The sequence below is a fragment of the Myxine glutinosa genome, chromosome 10 (genome assembly GCF_964187855.1).
Source record: "Myxine glutinosa chromosome 10, kmMyxGlut1.1, whole genome shotgun sequence".
Classification (NCBI taxonomy): domain Eukaryota; kingdom Metazoa; phylum Chordata; class Myxini; order Myxiniformes; family Myxinidae; genus Myxine; species Myxine glutinosa.
In genome coordinates, this window is record NC_136270.1 from 88,684,978 (window position 1) to 88,704,453 (window position 19,476).

At 54.3% G+C, this 19,476-nt stretch overlaps 1 protein-coding gene across 3 annotated transcripts in view; it reads left to right on the forward strand.

The window, feature by feature from the left end:
* NSUN6 (NOP2/Sun RNA methyltransferase 6) overlaps nucleotides 1-19,476 on the forward strand; it is an 81,056-nt gene that overhangs the window by 33,400 nt on the left and 28,180 nt on the right. For all 3 annotated transcript variants that reach the window (XM_068126583.2, XM_068126581.2, XM_068126582.2), the window contains exons 4-7: nucleotides 1,660-1,769; nucleotides 2,212-2,368; nucleotides 3,483-3,561; nucleotides 4,468-4,587. In XM_068126583.2, the coding sequence (XP_067982684.1) occupies nucleotides 1,660-1,769; nucleotides 2,212-2,368; nucleotides 3,483-3,561; nucleotides 4,468-4,587 (466 nt within the window). The remainder of the gene's footprint in view (nucleotides 1-1,659; nucleotides 1,770-2,211; nucleotides 2,369-3,482; nucleotides 3,562-4,467; nucleotides 4,588-19,476) is intronic.

A 19,476-nucleotide genomic window follows, 5' to 3' on the forward strand; every position in this document is an offset into this window, starting at 1 on the left:
TACCCAATGGAGAAATCACTAAGACGGTCGAATTAAGAGGAAAAACAGGATTAACAAGGAATTTATTTACAATTGTATGGGAAGGACGAGAAGTACACACTTTGTACAAAGAAGAGGAAGAAAAGCAATGTACAGGGAAGAGGAAGAAGCAGATACACAGGGCAGCCTTATACAGTCTTATACTTATCCCTGGACACGGGCCCGTTCGCACTCAGACTCAGGCTCAGACTCAGACTCACACGGGGTTGTAGATGGTCGGGTTGAGGGTCCACCGATGGCGTCCACAGCTCGCTCCGGTCCCCGACTCGTACCACGAAGCCGATGGTGATGGTCGACGGCAGGCAAGATCGCCGCGTGTCGGTGGCGCGGATCGGACAATTACACTGGGGGGGATCGGTAAGCTGGCGATTATACTGCGTACGTAATAGTTGTACCGGCGCCTTTATACGCGCTCCCGGTATCGCTCGGTACAATGCGCCACTGCCACAATGATGTCACAAAAGCGCCTTTCCCAATTCTTTGGCACTGCCGTATGCACGCGAGTCCTTGGACAGTCTTTCAATAGCACGTAAGTTCTCTTGGTAAAACGCAATCGTGCAAGTCCTTCTCAATACTCGAGCGCCTGCCTCTCCCTTCTCATAACTCGTTCAACAGAGGACCCCGGCTCATAACTCGTTCACAACCCAAGCGCCTCTCCCATCATAACTCGCAAGCGTCTCTCCCGTCTCGTAACTTAGGTGGGGGCCTCGCGCAAAGGGTTTTATTGCCACGCCCAGTGAACCCTCTGGAATCTCTAGCCACACCCCGTCAGGCGATGTCGCTTTCGCCATGATTGGTTGTTGGGGTCTTACCGGCTCCGCCCTTGATGGCTGCCTGGCGTGGCCACACCCCCACCCTGGCGTTCCGCCCCCTTTTCGGGCCTTACCTCGTGGCATTTGGCTGGTTTGAGCGAGCAACTGGCAGCTAACGCTGCCGGCCCAACGCGTAACAAACTGTGAGGTGCAATGGGGTGCAGACTGGATAGTGCTCAATGGAGTCGATTGGAGGGAGGGCTGCAAAATGAACGGGGCCTACTCTTATTTGTTTTATACAATGCAGATGCAACTATTGGAAATGGCCATATCTCACATATACTAAGAAATAACTAATGTTCTAAGGTGACCTACGTGTTGCATGTGGCCTAACTATGGGGTGCAACCTTTAACCTTTAATGATGTTACCTGTGTGGGTTCTCAAAACCGCAACAATATGCTCATCTGGCATGCTCAACTCTTCACCATCATGAGCCTGAATTACTTGGCTTCAAAAGAATTGCAGCATTTACAGTGTATTCACACACTAATTGCCTTTTTTGTTCTATAAAAAAAAAAATTCCCCCCAAAAAAATTCCACTTTGACAAATGACTACACATTATATGTGTAGATCAGTGACAAAAATCTCAATTTAACCAATTTTTAATTCAGGCTGTAACACAACAAAATGTGAAAAAGTCAAGGGATGTGAATACTTTCTGAAAGCACTATATGTGATGAGTATGATTACTATTGATACCAATAATGGTCTGAATTTGGGTACAATTGACAATGTATTATTTGGTTTTTTTTGCTGAAATATTTTGAGGGTATTTTGTCCTTTGTCCTTTGTCCTTTGGTGTGCAGACAAGAGGTTCGACCAGCTGCACAAGAGGTGATTGTTGGTGCGGGTTGTGGCTATGCTGTGATGCGCGGAGCCCATGTGTTTGCACCTGGTGTAATTTCGGCTCCAAAAGGTAATGCATGGGTACATCTAGTTGCAAATTTACTTTTGATGTATAAATAATCCATTTTGCTAATTTGGTACCCTGGCCTCATGAAGTAATTTTGAGGTCATTGTCCACATGCTAATTGTGCTGAGAGCTGCATAAGAGTAGACAAGCTATAACAATGGAGTTCGATCTTGTGCCATCTCCAAATGGCAATAGCAAAGGTTGCAGTGGTCTATCATGGCTGCCTTTCCAACAGCGTCACATGCCACTGCATCAACATATTGTGTTGCTTCAGGTATTTTATTTGATGGGATCCCATTGAGGGATAGGGTTGTCGATATACGATCCCATTTTATCACAGTAAGTGGCTTGTCCTGATAAGACTTGCAGGTTATAAGTATATTATTTGTTGAACAACCACAAGTCTGAGTTCACATTCCCCATGCCTTTCCATCGATGTGTACAGACATGCGCCAAGGTGAACTGATGTCAGTGTATCTGGACATACTGGGAAAGTGTCGCCGAGGGGCTCTGCAACCTTTCAATGGCCCCAAAATGTTTGTGGGGAATGGGCTGGTGCAACGGAGTCGCTGCGAGCTGTTTGCAGGAAATAAGAGAGGGAGGTACATGTTCAGGGGACACTTGAGTCGCATTCATGAGAACTTTTCGTTTAATTCCCACAATGGCTGAACATGCAGGAGTATCACAAAAGCAACAGGTATAGTTACAGAGAGTCTACAGTGTGTCTGTATTGACTGAGTGAATGTTGCTTTGTGGCTGCATCAGTTTGTCCATTTTACATCGCTTATCATTTATTCCATTACATTGTTCCTGCTGTTAGATGAGGCTGCAGTGGAATGGTTAGACATGAAAATAAGAACTTAGTCCAATTCACAAGTCGTTACAAATGTTAACTAGAATGAGCAATGAAAGATTACATACCCTCACCCGCACTTGTTTTGCGTGGTTTTATCGTACTATTTTATAGACGTACTCAAATTCTAATTGTATCGTACATACTTTATAGACATTCTCACATTCTAATTGTAAATACTTTATAGATGTACTCGCATTCTAATTGTACAGACGTTATAAACATAATCTGTTGAAAAAAGATAACGTGTATGACTGGCTACCACTAGGTGGCGTTTGTGGCCTACATCAGCACATTTGTGTGCGAACAGACAGCCAAGCGGTCCCAAATGCAATACTGTCTCCTCTGACGAGGATAATTTGGAATTATCTTTTTTTGGCTAAAATACTGATAACATTTTTTTTTTTTTTGTGATAAGGGGCCATCTACATATTATATGTGCAAAGATTGGTTGAAGTTGCGACGTCTTTCCCCATCCCTCTGCCGTCCCCCAACCCACGTTTCCTCCAGTTATGCATTTCATACACCCCTTCCACCTCTTCCTTGAACACTCCCATATCCTAACTTCAAACGTACTTAATCCCTCCACTCTAACCCAGACTTTTTGTTCCCTTCCTTCTGTTTCTCAAATTAAGTTTCTCCACTTACCACCACTTGCAACATCTGCAGCACTTGTTGAGAGATGACTCATTAAATCAGGTCCTATGGATTTGTTCCACCTTTTTCCCATAAGGCACTGTACTTTTTTCCCCAAGGTTCCTTCCACGCTAAGTTAGGTTTGTGGCATTCTGAAACTGCTGTATATATAGTGTTTTCACCATTATTGGTTGAGAAGGGACCATTTTTTGTTGCATGCTGTGCAGTGGGATTGCTGTGAAAATGACGGAGCCCCTCTATGCCAGCCTGTGCCTTGATCAGCTTCCTGACTGGCTCTTTCCACAGGTGATGCACACAAATATCAATGATGCAATAAGCCAGCTGGAGTAGTCTTGCCTTGAAAGAGTTAAGTTGTGAACCAGAAATTGCATTGCCATATTGAAGTATCAATTTATATTTTATTATTTACCAGCAGCAGTACCCGGCGTTGCCTGGTGATGTTCCAATCCTGTTGACATTTTGAAGAAATCAATTTGTTTTGGTCTTTTTTTTTCTATTCGCTGACTTGCACCCAATTAGGAAAATTTATATTTAATATGATATTACACCCCCCCACCCCACACACACACACACACACACACACACTAATCGGGGATAATTTAATGTTACCTTTCATATAGCTACAAGAAAGCTCAGGCACTATAAAGCGGTTTTCAAAAAATCAAAAAAAAAAAAAAACTTTTTTGTTTGTTTGTTTGTTTTTTGGTCTAAACACTCCCTGGTGCTCACTGATGAACCTCTGAAAGTTTGATGAATATCCGTTCAGCCATCACTGAGAAAAATGGTGACACACACACAAACAGATCGAGAGACGGCTCTCTTATAGTATAGATAACTGCAAAAGGACTCAAATTTTCCATTCATTTGGCCATACATTGTTATTGGAAACAGGGTATTGCGTCACATGGTACAGCATCTGAACTCATTCTTACCCACATGCTTTGTTTGTCCATCTGTTTTGTCCCTCGGCCTAGCTGTTGGTGTGTCCCCTCTATATTTTCTGCTGTTCTTTTTTTTTTCTTTTCATCCTGATCTGTTCTGTGTGCTTACCTCTCCACGAGCCTTCATTTTGTGTTAAAAAAAAAAAAAGAAGCCTTCGACATGTTTGTTTACTTTGAGATAATTCTCATTTACATTTGGCAGTGTACTTCCTTGAATGGTGTGAACCATTGCCTCCTTTCCTTCTTGCAGAACTTACCTTCAGTAGTGGTGGGGCATGTGCTGAACCCACAACCTGGGGAACGTATCCTTGATATGTGTGCTGCACCTGGAGGGAAGACAACACACCTGGCAAATCTGATGCAAGATCGAGTAAAGTACCGCATTTTCCACTGTATTAACCGTACCCCTGTTTTTCACCCTAAAAAAAAATGTTCCCGGCGAAGCTTGATGATTTAGGACTGGAAGTGCGTAGTGTTATCAGCGCCGTCATCGGACACATGTTGGGAGAAGTTTGTGCGGCGTTGAACCGACAGATCATGGTGTGCTATAAACGTGTAGGCCCACGACGGGCTGGTCGTGAAGTCCCCAATGTCATCCTCCTTGGCTAAGCTTCTCGCAAGTGTTGTAAATGAAAAATGTGTAAATTCAAACTGATTTCCCATTATAAGAGGCAGAGGTTAGGGTGAGTGCTGCCTCAATCCTCATCTTATTGTCCGATTTGTACTGTTAATGGTTTATTTTATTTAAATTATAATGTTTAAGAGACACCTGGCATTCCTTCTCCAGCAGTAGAAGGTCCTTATTTGAGAGCTCCTCCCGGTACGAGCCAGCAACTCCTCGACATCACACTCCTCCACCTCATCAAAGCCGACATTGTTGGCCATTTCGACGATGTTAGGTCATGTTTTCAACACATTATTATTACCACTGCCACTATAGGTGGATGGAGGTTATGTTTTCACGTCTGTCGGTCTGTCTGTCCGTTTGTTTGTCCATTTGTTTGTGAACAAAGTATCTCAAAAAGCTATGGACGGATTTGGACGAAATTTGGCAGAGATGTAGCGTATGTTACAAGGACGAAATGGTTAGATTTTGGTGAAGATCCGGATTCTGATCCGGCTACTAGAATTTTTATAGTGATTCTTCACCATTGAGAGATAGCGTCAAAAACGATACATAGCAGGATATCTCAAAAAGTTGCGGACGGATTTGGACGAAACTTGGTGGACCGTTTGGGTGTCTGACAAGGACGATTCGATTCGATTTTGGTGAAGATCTGAATATGGATTCGGATATGAGGATTATTTAATTTTTAAGTGATTCTTCACCATTGGAAGATAGGGCCAAAAACTATACATAGCAGGATATCTCAAAAAGTTTTGGATGGATTTGGACGAAACTTGTTGGACAGGTTGTGTGTGTTACAAGGACAATTCGATTCGATTTTGGTGAAAATCCGGATCCAGCTAGTAGAATATTTTTAAGTGATTCTTCACCATTGAGTGATATGGCCAACCAGGTGGAGGTATGCTCTCTACTGAGTGCCGTTCTAGTTCTCGTGGAATCCTTAAAGCCTTGAACAAATTGAGGGCAAAGTTTGTCCCATACACCATTAATAGGAACAGATGACTTCCCTCCAACACTCCTCAACATTACATAGAGCATCCCTTATTGTAAAGGTATTCCAGAATTCCATTAGTCATCTGATCATCATCAGTTGATTTCACCTGCAAATAATTATCAGGTTTACAAATGTTCTTCGGAGATAATACACCTTGAATGTAGCAATCGCTACCTGGTCCTCGTATCACCTGTACGATCACCTCTTTCATGCCGTCCTAAAGCATCCATTTTGACTTCAATAGTGATGGCCTTCCTCTGTGGTTCCTTCGTGTTTTTGTGATTTGCTCCATTTACCAAACTTGCTACTCCACGGACGGTTTCCAGTCATAATTGCAAGGGTTACGCTTATTACAGCAGCACAAATCACGTGCAAAATGGGAAACACATCACTACATGCACGATGCTAAGATGGAGGATATCCGGAAACTGAGGGACGGAAAGCGAGGGTGAGGGAAGGCAATCCAGCCGGAATCCAGGTGATATAGCGAACACATTTTCATGTTGTTCAGTGCAAAAATGTAATCACAGCGTTACTCACGCGCTCGAGTCATGTGATTCCAAAAAATGGTATAAATGACAGGCGCGCACTACTCCAAAAATGAGCAAAGAAAACACACGTAAAATGCGAATATACCAAACTTGAACTAGAACGTACGCCATTAACAGTGTGGTGACGTCACATGCCAGGAAATGTTCGTGTTTCTTCAATTTAAATCGTATGTTTTTTTTTTTTTAAGGAGCATTAAATTGTATACATTGTGGCGGACACAAAAGCCCACTGGCGTGGTGACATCATTCCGTGCACCAAGTGGGCGGTGGCCACGCCCGAGGGGTAGGCGTGGCCTCATGATATACACCGGGCGCGCAGCCCGGAGCGCGCCAGTGTTACAGTGAGCTCCTGAAATAAAGACGCTTATAAGTTACCGCTTGTCCGCTTCCTCCTTGCTCGCAAGCAGCGCGCGTAACGCCGCGCATTACTGGCGACCCCCTCGACGTTGGATCTGCCGGAGAGATCCTTCCACACGCGACGCCATTGCCATGGCCAACTTCATCAAACTTCCCGAATTTTGGGAGGCTCAGGCCGAAGTCTGGTTCGTCCAGGCTGAAGCCCAATTTCAGCTTCGGCGCCTCACCGGCGATGACACGCGCTATTGCCACGTCGTCGCCTCCCTCGGGCCCGGCACGGCCGCTCGAGTTGTGTCCGTCCTTCGCCACCCACCGGACGGCCACAAGTACGAGGCACTCAAGCGGCTACTCCTAGCCACGTTCGGCCTCACGGACGACGCACGGGCCGACCGCCTCCTGGATCTCCCCGAGCTCGGTGACACGCGCCCGTCGGTCCGAATGGACCATATGCTGTCACTGTTGGGCGACGAAGCCCCCGGTTCTCTATTCCGGGCACTTTTCCGTCGCCAACTTCCAGCGCAGGTTCGCCTCGCGTTGGCCGGGACCGGGCTAACGGAACCCCGAGCATTGGCAGCCGAGGCGGACAAGTACTTCGCCGCTTCGGACACGCGGGCGAGAGTCGGCGTGGCCGTCACGGCCCTCGTGGCTGATGCTGCTGATGCTGCTGCTGATGCTGCTGATCCACAGCATCAGCTTATACAGCATACGCAGCATGCTGATACGCACCTCGTGACCGCCGCCACGCCCCGCCCACCGCCGCGGCGAAAACCGCCACCGTGGGGAAACCCGCCAACTCCACCGGCCTGGCGGAGCCAGCCGCGCTCCTCCAGCTCCACCACCTGGTGCTGGTTCCACGCCAAGTTCGGCCACGAAGCTCGGCAGTGTCATCCGCCATGCTCCTTCAACAGGTCGGGAAACGCCCGGGCTGGCGCTCAATAGTGGCGATGAGCGCCGGCCGTTCGAGCAGCCTGCTGTTCATAACGGACACCTTCTCCGGGCGCCGTTACCTGTGCGACATGGGAGCGCAGGTGAGTGTCGTTCCCGCCGGCACGTCAGACAAGCACGCCGCCGCGGGTGGGGGCCCCGCGCTGCTTGCCGCGAACGGGACGCCCATCCGTACGTATGGAAAACGCTGCCTCTCTCTGTGGTTCGGAGGGCAGGTTTTCCGATGGACGTTCGTCACCGCCGACGTGCCCATGGCACTGCTTGGCGCGGACTTCCTGTGCGCTAATGGGCTCCTGGTCGACGTCAAGCGCAGACGCCTTGTCCAGGCCGAGACGTTCAGCTCGCTCGCTTGTGCATTGCCCAGCTCAACGAGCGGCTTGCCAAGCGGCTTGCCGAACGGTTCGGTTCCGGCCACGTTGGTCTGTACGCTTCCGGCAGCGGACGCATTCACCCGCCTCCTCGCCGGCTTCCCGGCCCTCACGCGGCCCACCTTCTCGGCGGGGGCCGTCAAGCACGGGGTGGCCCATCACATCCCCACCGTCGGGCCACCGGTCTACGCCCGGGCACGCCGCCTCGAGCCGACGAAGCTGGCGGTGGCAAAAGCGGTGTTCGCTACCCTGGAGCGACTCGGCATCGTTCGGCGCTCAGAGAGCGCTTGGGCGTCGCCGCTGCACATCGTGCCGAAGCCCGGCGGGGGATGGCGACCGTGCGGGGACTATCGCCGTCTCAATGACGCCACGACTCCCGACCGCTACCCCGTCCCCCACATTCAGGACTTTTCCGCCCGTTTGGCGGGCATGTCCTTCTTCTCGAAGGTGGACCTCATACGCGGCTACCATCAGGTCCCCGTCAGGCCGGAGGATGTCCCGAAGACGGCGGTCATCACGCCATTCGGACTCTTCGAGTTCCTGCGCATGCCCTTCGGTCTGAAGAATGTGGCTCAGGCGTTCCAGCGACTGATGGACAGCGTCCTGCGTGACTTGGATTTTGTCTACGTCTACCTGGACGATATCCTCGTCGCCAGCGCGTCCCGCGAAGAGCACCTACGCCACCTCCGCACGCTCTTCGAACGCCTGGGCCAGCATGGCCTGATTGTGAACCCCGCAAAGTGCCGGTTCGGCACCACCATAATCGATTTTCTGGGGCACCGTGTCACCAGGCACGGAGTCGTCCCCCTGCCGGCCAAGGTGGAGGCGGTGAAGGGTTTCCGCGCCCCCGCCCGATCAGAGGGCTGCAGGAGTTCCTGGGCATGGAGAACTTTTACCATCGGTTCCTGCCCCGTATCGCCCAGCTCCTGCGCCCCCTGCACGAAGCTCTCTGAGGTAAGCCGGGCAAAGGCGACGTTACCTGGACCGAGCAGATGGACACGGCGTTCACGGGCGCGAAGCTCGCCTTGGCTAACGCCACCATGCTCGCGCACCCGGCGCCCGATGCACCGATCGCCCTCACCACCGATGCCTCGGACTACGCGGTGGGCGCGGTGCACGAGCAATGGGTGCGTGGAGCTTGGCAACCGCTGGCGTTCTTTAGCCGGCAGCTTCGCCCGCCCGAACGCCGTTACAGTACCTTCGACCGCGAGTTGCTCGGGCTTCACTTGGCGGTCAGGCACTTCCGCCATCTGCTCGACGGCCGTGCGTTCACTGCCTTCGTCGACCACAAGCCGCTGATCTTCGCGATGGGCAAGGTCACCGAGCCGTGGTCGGCCCGGCAGCAGCGTCACCTCTCGGCCGTGTCTGAGTACACGACGGACATCCAGCACGTCGCGGGGAAGGACAACCCGGTGGCGGATTGCCTTTCCCGGGCCGTCGCCCACGCAGTCCACCTCGGCATCGACTATGCCCGGATGGCAGCGGACCAGGCCGCTGACCCCGACGTCCAGGCCTTGCGGACCGCCATCACGGGCCTCCGCGTCACCGAGGTGGCGTTCGACGGCGCGGGCGCGGCCCTCTTGTGCGACGTCTCCCTCGGGCGTCCTCGCCCCATCGTGCCCGCGGGCTGGCAGCGCCAGGTGTTTGACGCCATCCACGGTCTGTCCCACCCGGGCGCGAGGGCCTCCCAAAGGCTGATCGCCGACAAGTTCATCTGGCATGGCCTCCGGAAGGCCGTCCGCAGCTGGGCCAGGACGTGCCTCGCGTGCCAGCGCGCCAAGGTGCACCGGCACACCCAGGCCCCGTTGGCCCCGTTCACGGTGCCGGAACGCCGGTTTGACCACGTCCACGTGGACCTGGTGGGACCTCTGCCCCCCTCGCGGGGTTTCACCTACGTCCTCACCATGGTGGACCGCACCACCCGGTGGCCGGAGGCCATGCCCTTGGCGTCGACAACGGCGGCCGATGTCGCGCAGGCTTTCATCGCCACCTGGGTCGCCGGTTCGGCGCCCCCTCAGACATCTCGTCCGACCTCGGCCCCCAGTTCACCTCGGAGCTCTGGGGGGCGGTCGCGCAGGGGCTCGGGGTCCGGCTGCACCGAACCACGGCCTACCACCCCTAGGCTAACGGCCTGTGTGAGCGATTTCACCGCTCATTGAAGGCCGCGCTCCGGGCCACCCTCCGCGATGGCGGCTGGGTCGACAGGCTCCCCTGGGTCCTGCTGGGCCTCCGGACGGTGCCCAAGGAGGACCTGCGCGCATCCTCGGCGGAGTTGGTCTTCGGGCAACCGCTGCGGGTGCCGGGCGAGTTCCTCCCCGACTCCACGGCACCATGGTCCGCGGCACAGCAGCGCTCCGCTCTGCAAGAGACCGCCCAGAGGTTCGCCCCGGTGCCAACGGCACGCCACGGGCACCCACCGACGCACGTCGCCCCGGAGCTTCGCACGGCGGAGTACGTCTTCGTCCGCCACGATGCCCACCGGACACCACTGCGGCCCCCGTACGACGGGCCTTTCCGCGTGCTGGAGACCGGGGCCAAGCACTTCACCCTGGACATCGGCGGTACTCCTGACCGCGTTTCGGTAGACCGCCTCAAGCCGGCCCACCTCGACGTGGACCATCCACCGCCAGTGGCCCGACCCCCACGTCGGGGCCGCCCCCCTGCGGGCGGACCCCCGGCACCGCCCAGCCCCGCCGCCACGCCGCCCCCCGGTCCTGCACCCATCCCAGGGGCAGCCAGGGGCATCCCACCTGGCATCCCTGCACCCCGGACGCCGCCGATCGCCAGGGGGCGCTTCGGCCGGGTCATTCGTCTGCCCCGCAAACTGGCCCTCCAGGTGCGCGGGAATTCTGGGGGGGCGCGTGTGGCGGACACAAAAACCCACTGGCGTGGTGACATCATTCCGCGCACCAAGTGGGCGGTGGCCACGCCCGAGGGGTAGGCGTGGCCTCATGATATACATCGGGTGCGCAGCCCGGAGCGCGCCAGTGTTACAGTGAGCTCCTGAAATAAAGACGCTTATAAGTTACCGCTTGTCCGCTTCCTCCTTGCTCGCAAGCAGCGCGCGTAACGCCGCGCATTAACATATTCTTTATTTCTTTATTTAAACGTATCGTAAGGTGTACACCTTTAAAAAAATCTATCTTGGTCATTATTATGGGCCCCTTCAGATTGTGGGCCTGTTACCGAGGCGCCTTTGGAGCCATTGTAAACCCGGTCCTGGAGACCAGGTGGGTATTCCCGTCGAGCTTTCCTCACTTCTGTTTGTCAATCAATCAGAATTGACAGGAACCCGATGATATGTCGGGGGTACCGTGCATGACTCAACAGGTAAAAATGTGCAACCAAGATTGCTTGACATATAGTTTTGCATAATTTTGAAAGCTCTAAATGTTTCCCGATATGTATAATATAGATCTATTGGAATATAATTGAAATTCAGCATTGATTGTTTTTAAGACCGATTTTTTTTCTATATCTGTGTATTAACCGCACCCCCAACTTTTAACTTTTCTGCCAATAAAAAAAGCGCGGTTAATACACCGGAAAATATGGTACTCTAGCTTGAGACGACCAATGCATTCTATATCAGCCATTTAGTAAACATGATGCGACTTGAAAACTATTATAATGGGACAGAGAGAGCATTTAGTAATGAGATGCCATGCCAAGGTGCATATATTACAGTAAATCTCACTCTTATGCCAAATCTCACTCTCTTACTATGTCTCTCCGAAAAGATCGACTGGACAACCCTCCCATCTACTTTCTCAACAATCCTCTCCAAGAAGTTCTGTCACTCAAGCTTTTGGGTCTCACTATCTGCCATGATCTTTCTTGGGAAAACCACATTTCCAAGCTGGCCTCCAAAGCCAGTCGCCGACTGGGCATCCTCCGTCGTGCGAAGTCCTTCCTCGGCACACCTGAGCTCCTCACCACATACAAGGCTTTCATCCGCAGCTCAATGGAATACTGTTCTCCCCTATGGGCTGGTGCTCCTGCCTCACACCTGGCTCGGCTTCACGCTGTTGAATCCAAAGCTTTCAAAATCATTGGAATCTCCCGCGATGAAGCTATCTCTGAGGGCCTTTCACTCACTCACCGCAGGCAGGTAGGTGGTCTTTCTGTCTTCTACCGACTCCTCTCCGGCCTTGCACCCCCAGCTCTCTCTGTGCTCTGTCCCCCAAATATTCCTACAGGTCGCACAAGATCTGCCAGCAACCCTCTGATGGTTAAACTGCCGAAATCTCGGCTCTCTGCTCACCTTCACTCTTTCATTCCTCTTTTCTCCCGCCTGTGGAACAAACTCCCACACTCCCTTCAATCCCTCTCCTCCCTCCAGGTCTTTAAAACAGCTGTTCACCACCATCTCTTATCTTCCCCCATCCATAACCTTGATCTTTTCTACCCCCACTAATTCACCCCAGATCCACCTTGTTTGAAATTCCAACTTATTTCCTGGAAATCCTGGCAGTGTCCATATGTTTATACCTCTCCCACCCCCCCCCCCCCTTCACATGCCTCCCCCCCTTCACATGCCTCCCCCCCAAAGCCCTCTCCCTCCCACAGATCTCTCCATGTCTCCATGTCTCTCGGTCCCTGCTCTCAAATGTTGTGTTTGTGTCCTTCCCCCTCTCTCCCCATCTTGTCTACCGCTCCCGATGTTATTTGTTTTATGTGTCTGTTTGTCTTTCTGTGTGATTAATGTTCGCTCTTTCACGAGCCTCGATCTTGTATACAAAAAAAAAAAAAAAAAAAAAAGCGCGGTGTTACGCGCGCTGCTTGTAAGCAAGGAGGAATAGAAGCGGACAACGCGGTAATTTGTAAGAGTCTTTATTCAAGAGCTCACTGTAACACTGAGCTGCTCAGGGCTGCGCGCCCCGTGTATATCGTGAGGCCACGCCTCTCTCCCGGGCGTGGTCCACCCCCACTTGGTGTGCGGGGTGATGTCACCACGTCAGTGCTTTCGTGTCCGCCACACGCGCCCCCCCAGAATCCCCGCGCACCTGAAGGGTCAGTTTGCGGGGCAAACGGATGACCCGGCCGAAGCGCCCCCTGGCGACTGGCGGCGTCTGGGATGCAGGGATGCCATCTGGGATGCCTCCCGCTGCCCCTGGGATGGGTGCAGGACCGGGGGGCGGCGTGGCGGTGGAGCTGGGCGGTGCCGGGGGTCCGCCCGCAGGGGGGCGGCCCCGACGCGAGGGTCGGGCCACTGACAGTGGATGGTCCACGTCGAGGTGGGCCGGCTTGAGGCGGTCCACAGAAACGCGGTCAGGAGTACTGCCGATGTCCAGGGTGAAGTGCTTCACCCCGGTCTCCAGCACGCGGAAAGGCCCGTCGTACGGGGGCCGCAGTGGTGTCCGGTGGGCATCGTGGCGGACGAAGACGTACTCCGCCGTGCGAAGCTCCGGGGCGACGTGCGTCGGTGGGTGCCCGTGGTGTGCCGTTGGCACCGGGGCGAACCTCTTGGCGGTCTCCTGCAGAGCGGAGCGCTGCTGTGCCGCGGACCATGGTGCCGTGGAGTCGGGGAGGAACTCGCCCGGCACCCGCAGCGGTTGCCCGAAGACCAACTCCGCCGTGGATGCGCGCAGGTCCTCCTTGGGCACCGTCCGGAGGCCCAGCAGGACCCAGGGGAGCCTGTCGACCCAGCCGCCGTCACGGAGGGTGGCCCGGAGCGCGGCCTTCAATGAGCGGTGAAATCGCTCACACAGGCCGTTAGCCTGGGGGTGGTAGGCCGTGGTTCGGTGCAGCCGGACCCCGAGCCCCTGCGCGACCGCCCCCCAGAGCTCCGAGGTGAACTGGGGGCCGTGGTCGGACGAGATGTCTGAGGGGGCGCCGAACCAGGCGACCCAGGTGGCGATGAAAGCCTGCGCGACGTCCGCCGCCATCGTCGACGCCAAGGGCACGGCCTCCGGCCACCGGGTGGTGCGGTCCACCATGGTGAGGACGTGGGTGAAACCCCGCGAGGGGGGCAGAGGTCCCAACAGGTCCACGTGGACGTGGTCAAACCGGCGTTCCGGCACCGTAAACGGGGCCAACGGGGCCTGGGTGTGCCGGTGCACCTTGGCGCGCTGGCACGCGAGGCATGTCCTGGCCCAGCCGCAGACGGCCTTCCGGAGGCCATGCCAGACGAATTTGTCGGCGATCAACCTTTGGGAGGCCCTCGCGCCCGGGTGGGACAGGCCGTGGATGGCGTCAAACACCTGGCGCTGCCAGCCCGCGGGCACGATGGGGCGAGGCCGCCCGAGGGAGACGTCGCACAAGAGGGCCACGCCCGCGCCGTCGAACGGCACCTCGGTGACGCGGAGGCCCGTGACGGCGGTCCACAAGGCCTGGACGTCGGGGTCAGCGGCCTGGTCCGCTGCCATCGGGGCATAGTCGATGCCGAGGTGGACTGCGTGGGCGACGGCCCGGGAAAGGCAATCCGCCACCGGGTTGTCCTTCCCCGCGACGTGCCGGATGTCCGTCGTGTACTTGGACACGGCCGAGAGGTGACGCTGCTGCCGGGCCGACCACGGCTCGGTGACCTTGCCCATCGCGAAGATCAGCGGCTTGTGGTCGACGAAGGCCGTGAACGCACGGCCCTCGAGCAGATGGCGGAAGTGCCTGACCGCCAAGTGAAGCCCGAGCAACTCGCGGTCGAAGGTACTGTAACGGCGTTCGGGCGGGCGAAGCTGCCGGCTAAAGAATGCCAGCGGTTGCCAAGCTCCACGCACCCATTGCTCGTGCACCGCACCCACCGCGTAGTCCGAGGCGTCGGTGGTGAGGGCGATCGGTGCATCGGGCGCCGGGTGCGCGAGCATGGTGGCGTTAGCCAAGGCGAGCTTCGCGCCCGTGAACGCCGCGTCCATCTGCTCGGTCCAGGTAACGTCGCCTTTGCCCGGCTTACCTCGGAGAGCTTCGTGCAGGGGGCGCAGGAGCTGGGCGATACGGGGCAGGAACCGATGGTAAAAGTTCACCATGCCCAGGAACTCCTGCAGCCCCCTGATCGTGCGGGGGCACGGAAACCCCTTCACCGCCTCCACCTTGGCCGGCAGGGGGATGGCTCCGTGCCTGGTGACGCGGTGCCCCAGAAAATCGATTTCGGCGACGCCGAACCGGCACTTTGCGGGGTTCACAATCAGGCCATGCTGGCCCAGGCGTTCGAAGAGCGTGCGGAGGTGGTGTAGGTGCTCTTCGCGGGACGCGCTGGCGACGAGGATATCGTCCAGGTAGACGTATAGAAAATCCAAGTCGCGCAGGACGCTGTCCATCAGCCGCTGGAACGCCTGAGCCGCATTCTTCAGACCGAAGGGCATCCGCAGGAATTCGAAGAGTCCGAACGGCGTGATGACCGCCGTCTTCGGGACGTCCTCCGGCCTGACGGGGACCTGATGGTAGCCGCGTATGAGGTCCACCTTCGAGAAGAAGGACATGCCCGCCAAACGGGCGGCAAAGTCCTGAATGTGGGGGACGGGGTAGCGGTCGGGAGTGGTGGCGTCATTGAGACGGCGGTAGTCCCCGCACGGTCACCATCCCCCGCCGGGCTTCGGCACGATGTGCAGCGGCGACGCCCAAGCACTCTCCGAGCGCCGAACGATGCCGAGTCGCTCCAGGGTAGCGAACTCCGCTTTTGCTACCGCCAGCTTCGTCGGCTCAAGGCGGCGTGCCCGGGCGTAGACCGGTGGCCCGACGGTGGGGATGTGATGGGCCACCCCGTGCTTGACGGCCCCTGCCGAGAAGGTGGGCCGCGTGAGGGCCGGGAAGCCGGCGAGGAGGCGGGTGAATTCGTCCGCTGCCGGAAGCATACAGATCAACGTGGCCGGAACCGAACCGTTCGGCAAGCCCCTTGGCAAGCCGCTCGGTGAGCCGCTCAGTGAGCTGCTCGACGAGCTGGGCAGCGCACAAGCGAGCGAGCTGAACGTCTCGGCCTGGACAAGACGTCTGTGCTTTACGTCGACCAGGAGCCCATTGGCGCACAGGAAGTCCGCGCCAAGCAATGCCATGGGCACGTCAGCGGTGACGAACGACCATCGGAAAACCTGCCCTCCGAACCGCAGAGAGAGGCAGCGTTTTCCGTACGTACAGATGGGCGTCCCGTTCGCGGCAAGCAGCGCGGGGCCCCCGCCCGCGGCGTGCTTGTCCAACGTACCGGCAGGAACGACACTCACCTGCGCTCCCGTGTCGCACAGGTAACGGCGCCCGGATAAGGTGTCCGTTATGAACAGCAGGCTACTCGAACGGCCGGCGCTCATTGCCACTATCGAGCGCCGGCCCGGGCGTTTCCCGACCTGTTGAAGGAGCATGGCGGATGACACTGTCGAGCCTCGTGGCCGAACTTGGCGTGGAACCAGCACCAGGTGGTGGAGCTGGAGGAGAGCGGCTGGCTCTGCCAGGCCGGTGGAGCCGGCGGTTTTCCCCGCGGTGGCGGTTTTCACCGCGGCGGTGGGCGGGGCGTGGCGGCGGCCACGAGGTGCGTATCAGCATGCTGTGTAAGCTGATGCTGTGAATCAGCATCAGCCTCGGGATCCACGAGGTGGGCAGCAGCATCAGCCTTGAGGTCCGCGACGGCCGCACCGACTCTCGCCCGCGTGTCCGAAGCCGCGAAGTACCTGTCCGCCTCGGCGGCCAATGCTCGGGGTTCCGTTAGCACAGTCCCGGCCAACTCGAGGCGTACCTGTGCTGGAAGTTGGCGACGGAAAAGCGCCCGGAATAGAGAACCAGGGGCTTCGTCGCCCAACAGCGACAGCATATGGTCCATTCGGACCGACGGGCGCGTGTCGCCGAGCTCGGGGAGATCCAGGAGGCGGTCGGCCCGTACGTCCTCCGTGAGGCCGAACGTGGCTAGGAGCAGCCGCTTGAGTGCCTCGTACTTGTGGCCGTCCGGTGGGTGGCGAAGGACAGACACAACTCGAGCGGCCGTGCCGGGCCCGAGGGAGGCGACAACGTGGCAATAGCGCATGTCGTCGCCGGTGAGGCGCCGAAGCTGAAACTGGGCTTCGGCTTGGACGAACCAAACTTCGGCCTGGGCCTCCCAAAATTCGGGAAGTTTAACCGACATCGCGTTGTTGGCCATGGCAATGGCGTCGTGTTTGGAAGGATCGCTACGGCAGATCCAACGTCGAGGTCACCAGTAAAGCGCGGTATTACGCGCGCTGCTTGTAAGCAAGGAGGAAGCAGACAACGCGGTAATTTGTAAGTCTTTATTCAAGAGCTCACTGTAACACTGAGCTGCTCAGGGCTGCGCGCCCCGTGTATATCGTGAGGCCACGCCTCTCTACCGGGCGTGGCCCACCCCCACTTGGTGTGCGGGTGTGATGTCACCACGTCAGTGCTTTCGTGTCCGCCACAACAGCATGCTTGGGAACCAGTGCGAGAAAACTCACGCACTGACACACAGCACCATATATCTGTGATATGTTGCTTGTTTTGTGCTCAACATCTCCTGGTTTGGCAAAGGGTAAACACGTTTTTGTGGGGGTAGGTTTTGGTAGAAAGTTTTGGTTTCCGAGTTGCACGTATTAAAGTAGGCCACCTGGAGGCGCTATATTAGAGGCTGTCTTTCTGCCTACGTACACACACACACGTATATATACGTACACACACACACACACACACACACACACACATTAACGGAGTTGGATGCTTTGAGAAACGGTAGGTCTCCGTTCCATCTCCTGAGGCCCAGCCACATGTGGGGATAGGATGCAAAAATACACACACACACACACACACACACACACACACACACACACACACACACACACACACACACACACACACACAATCGTGGATACATCGAGACCTGGGAGGGCTCCGTTGCACCTTCTGAAACCCGCATTTGGAGATAACCGACGACACACCGCATATATAGGGTTGGCCATTTAACTATTCCCGGTTTTGAACCCCTGTAATTATGTTGCTAAGAAACGAAATCGAACAAAATATTTCCGGGAAATAGGTACATATTTCAAGTTTTTGGGGTAAAAATTTTATTATCGAGTTCAGAATTGCACAAAATTAGTTATGAATTACGACGTGATTTCCATCATTTTCAAGCATTGTGTGCATCCTTTCGCGATACTCCAAGACCATCTTCTGTCACATTGCGACTGCAGTTTCTCCAAAAGCTGCTTGAATTCGCACTTTCAGGTCTTGAATGGTCGCTGGTTGTGTTGCGTAAACCTTGCCCTTCCGAAAGCACCACTGTGGTACTATTAAAAATTGGGGGCACTAATTGTAGAAACAAACCATACGACAGCAATAAGCCTTCCCCTATGCTATTGGGGGTGGCTTATTTAAAATGCATGCTGCATCTGTATGGTGTTTGTTTTTCTGAGTAAGATGAATGTTAGAGTATGTTCCATAATGCTATGACCTGTCAATCTGGAACACACATATTCTCACTTTGTCTCTGGAAAGATTGCTTAACAAACCCACTGTGAGCTACCCTTGATTAATGGACTCGTGTTGAGATTACACCAGCAACCATAGACTGGTCTAGGGTTCACCAGAAAAGCTTCAGGATATCGCTTTCCTTCTCCTAACTTTATATGCCTAACTTTCTTGATTTATTGTACAACATTTTATATGTAGTAAACCCTATTAATGGTTATTACACAAATGGATAATAATAATAATAATAATAATAATGTATATATTTGTAATGTGCACATATCCACCCTACAGGGTGCTCAAGGTGCCAACAGAATTACACATATCATCATAACACATAAGAAAAGCTGAAACAACATTCATCTTACATTAGCCAAAAAATAATAAAGTAAATCATAGTAGTTAAAAAACAGTCAGTTGTAGAATGGACCCAGAGTGGTACACAGCAAAGGCACAATGAGGTGTAGCAAAAAAAAAAAATACAAAAGACTAGCTGTACCAGGCCACTCTGTAGAATTCAACTAAACCGAAAGATGGCCATTGAGGCCGTGGCAATGACCGTTTCCCCGACCTTCAGCTTAGACCACACAGTATTTGTGCCGAATGGTCGGAATTGTGCCTCATTTACATAGCATAATGCTCGTAATTGTTCATTATTTACGTAGCATAACGCTCGTAATTGTGCCTCATTTATGTAGCATAATGCTCATAATTGTGGCCCATTTACATAGCATAATGCTCGTAATTGTTCCTCATTTACGTAGCATAACGCTCGTAATTGTGCCTCATTTATGTAGCATAATGCTCATAATTGTGGCTGATTCATGTAGCATAATGCTCATAATTGTGCCTCAGGCCCCATAATATGGCCTCATAATTGTTCCCCCTCAGGAAGGGCATCCGGCCATAAAAACATTGCCTCAAACAGGGAACCATGATTGTCATGGGGCCCGCAAGGCTAACCCCCGCTCTAGCGGGGAAAAATGGCCTCAAAACGATCATTCATTCATTCATTTACGTAGCGTAATGCTCGTAATTGTTC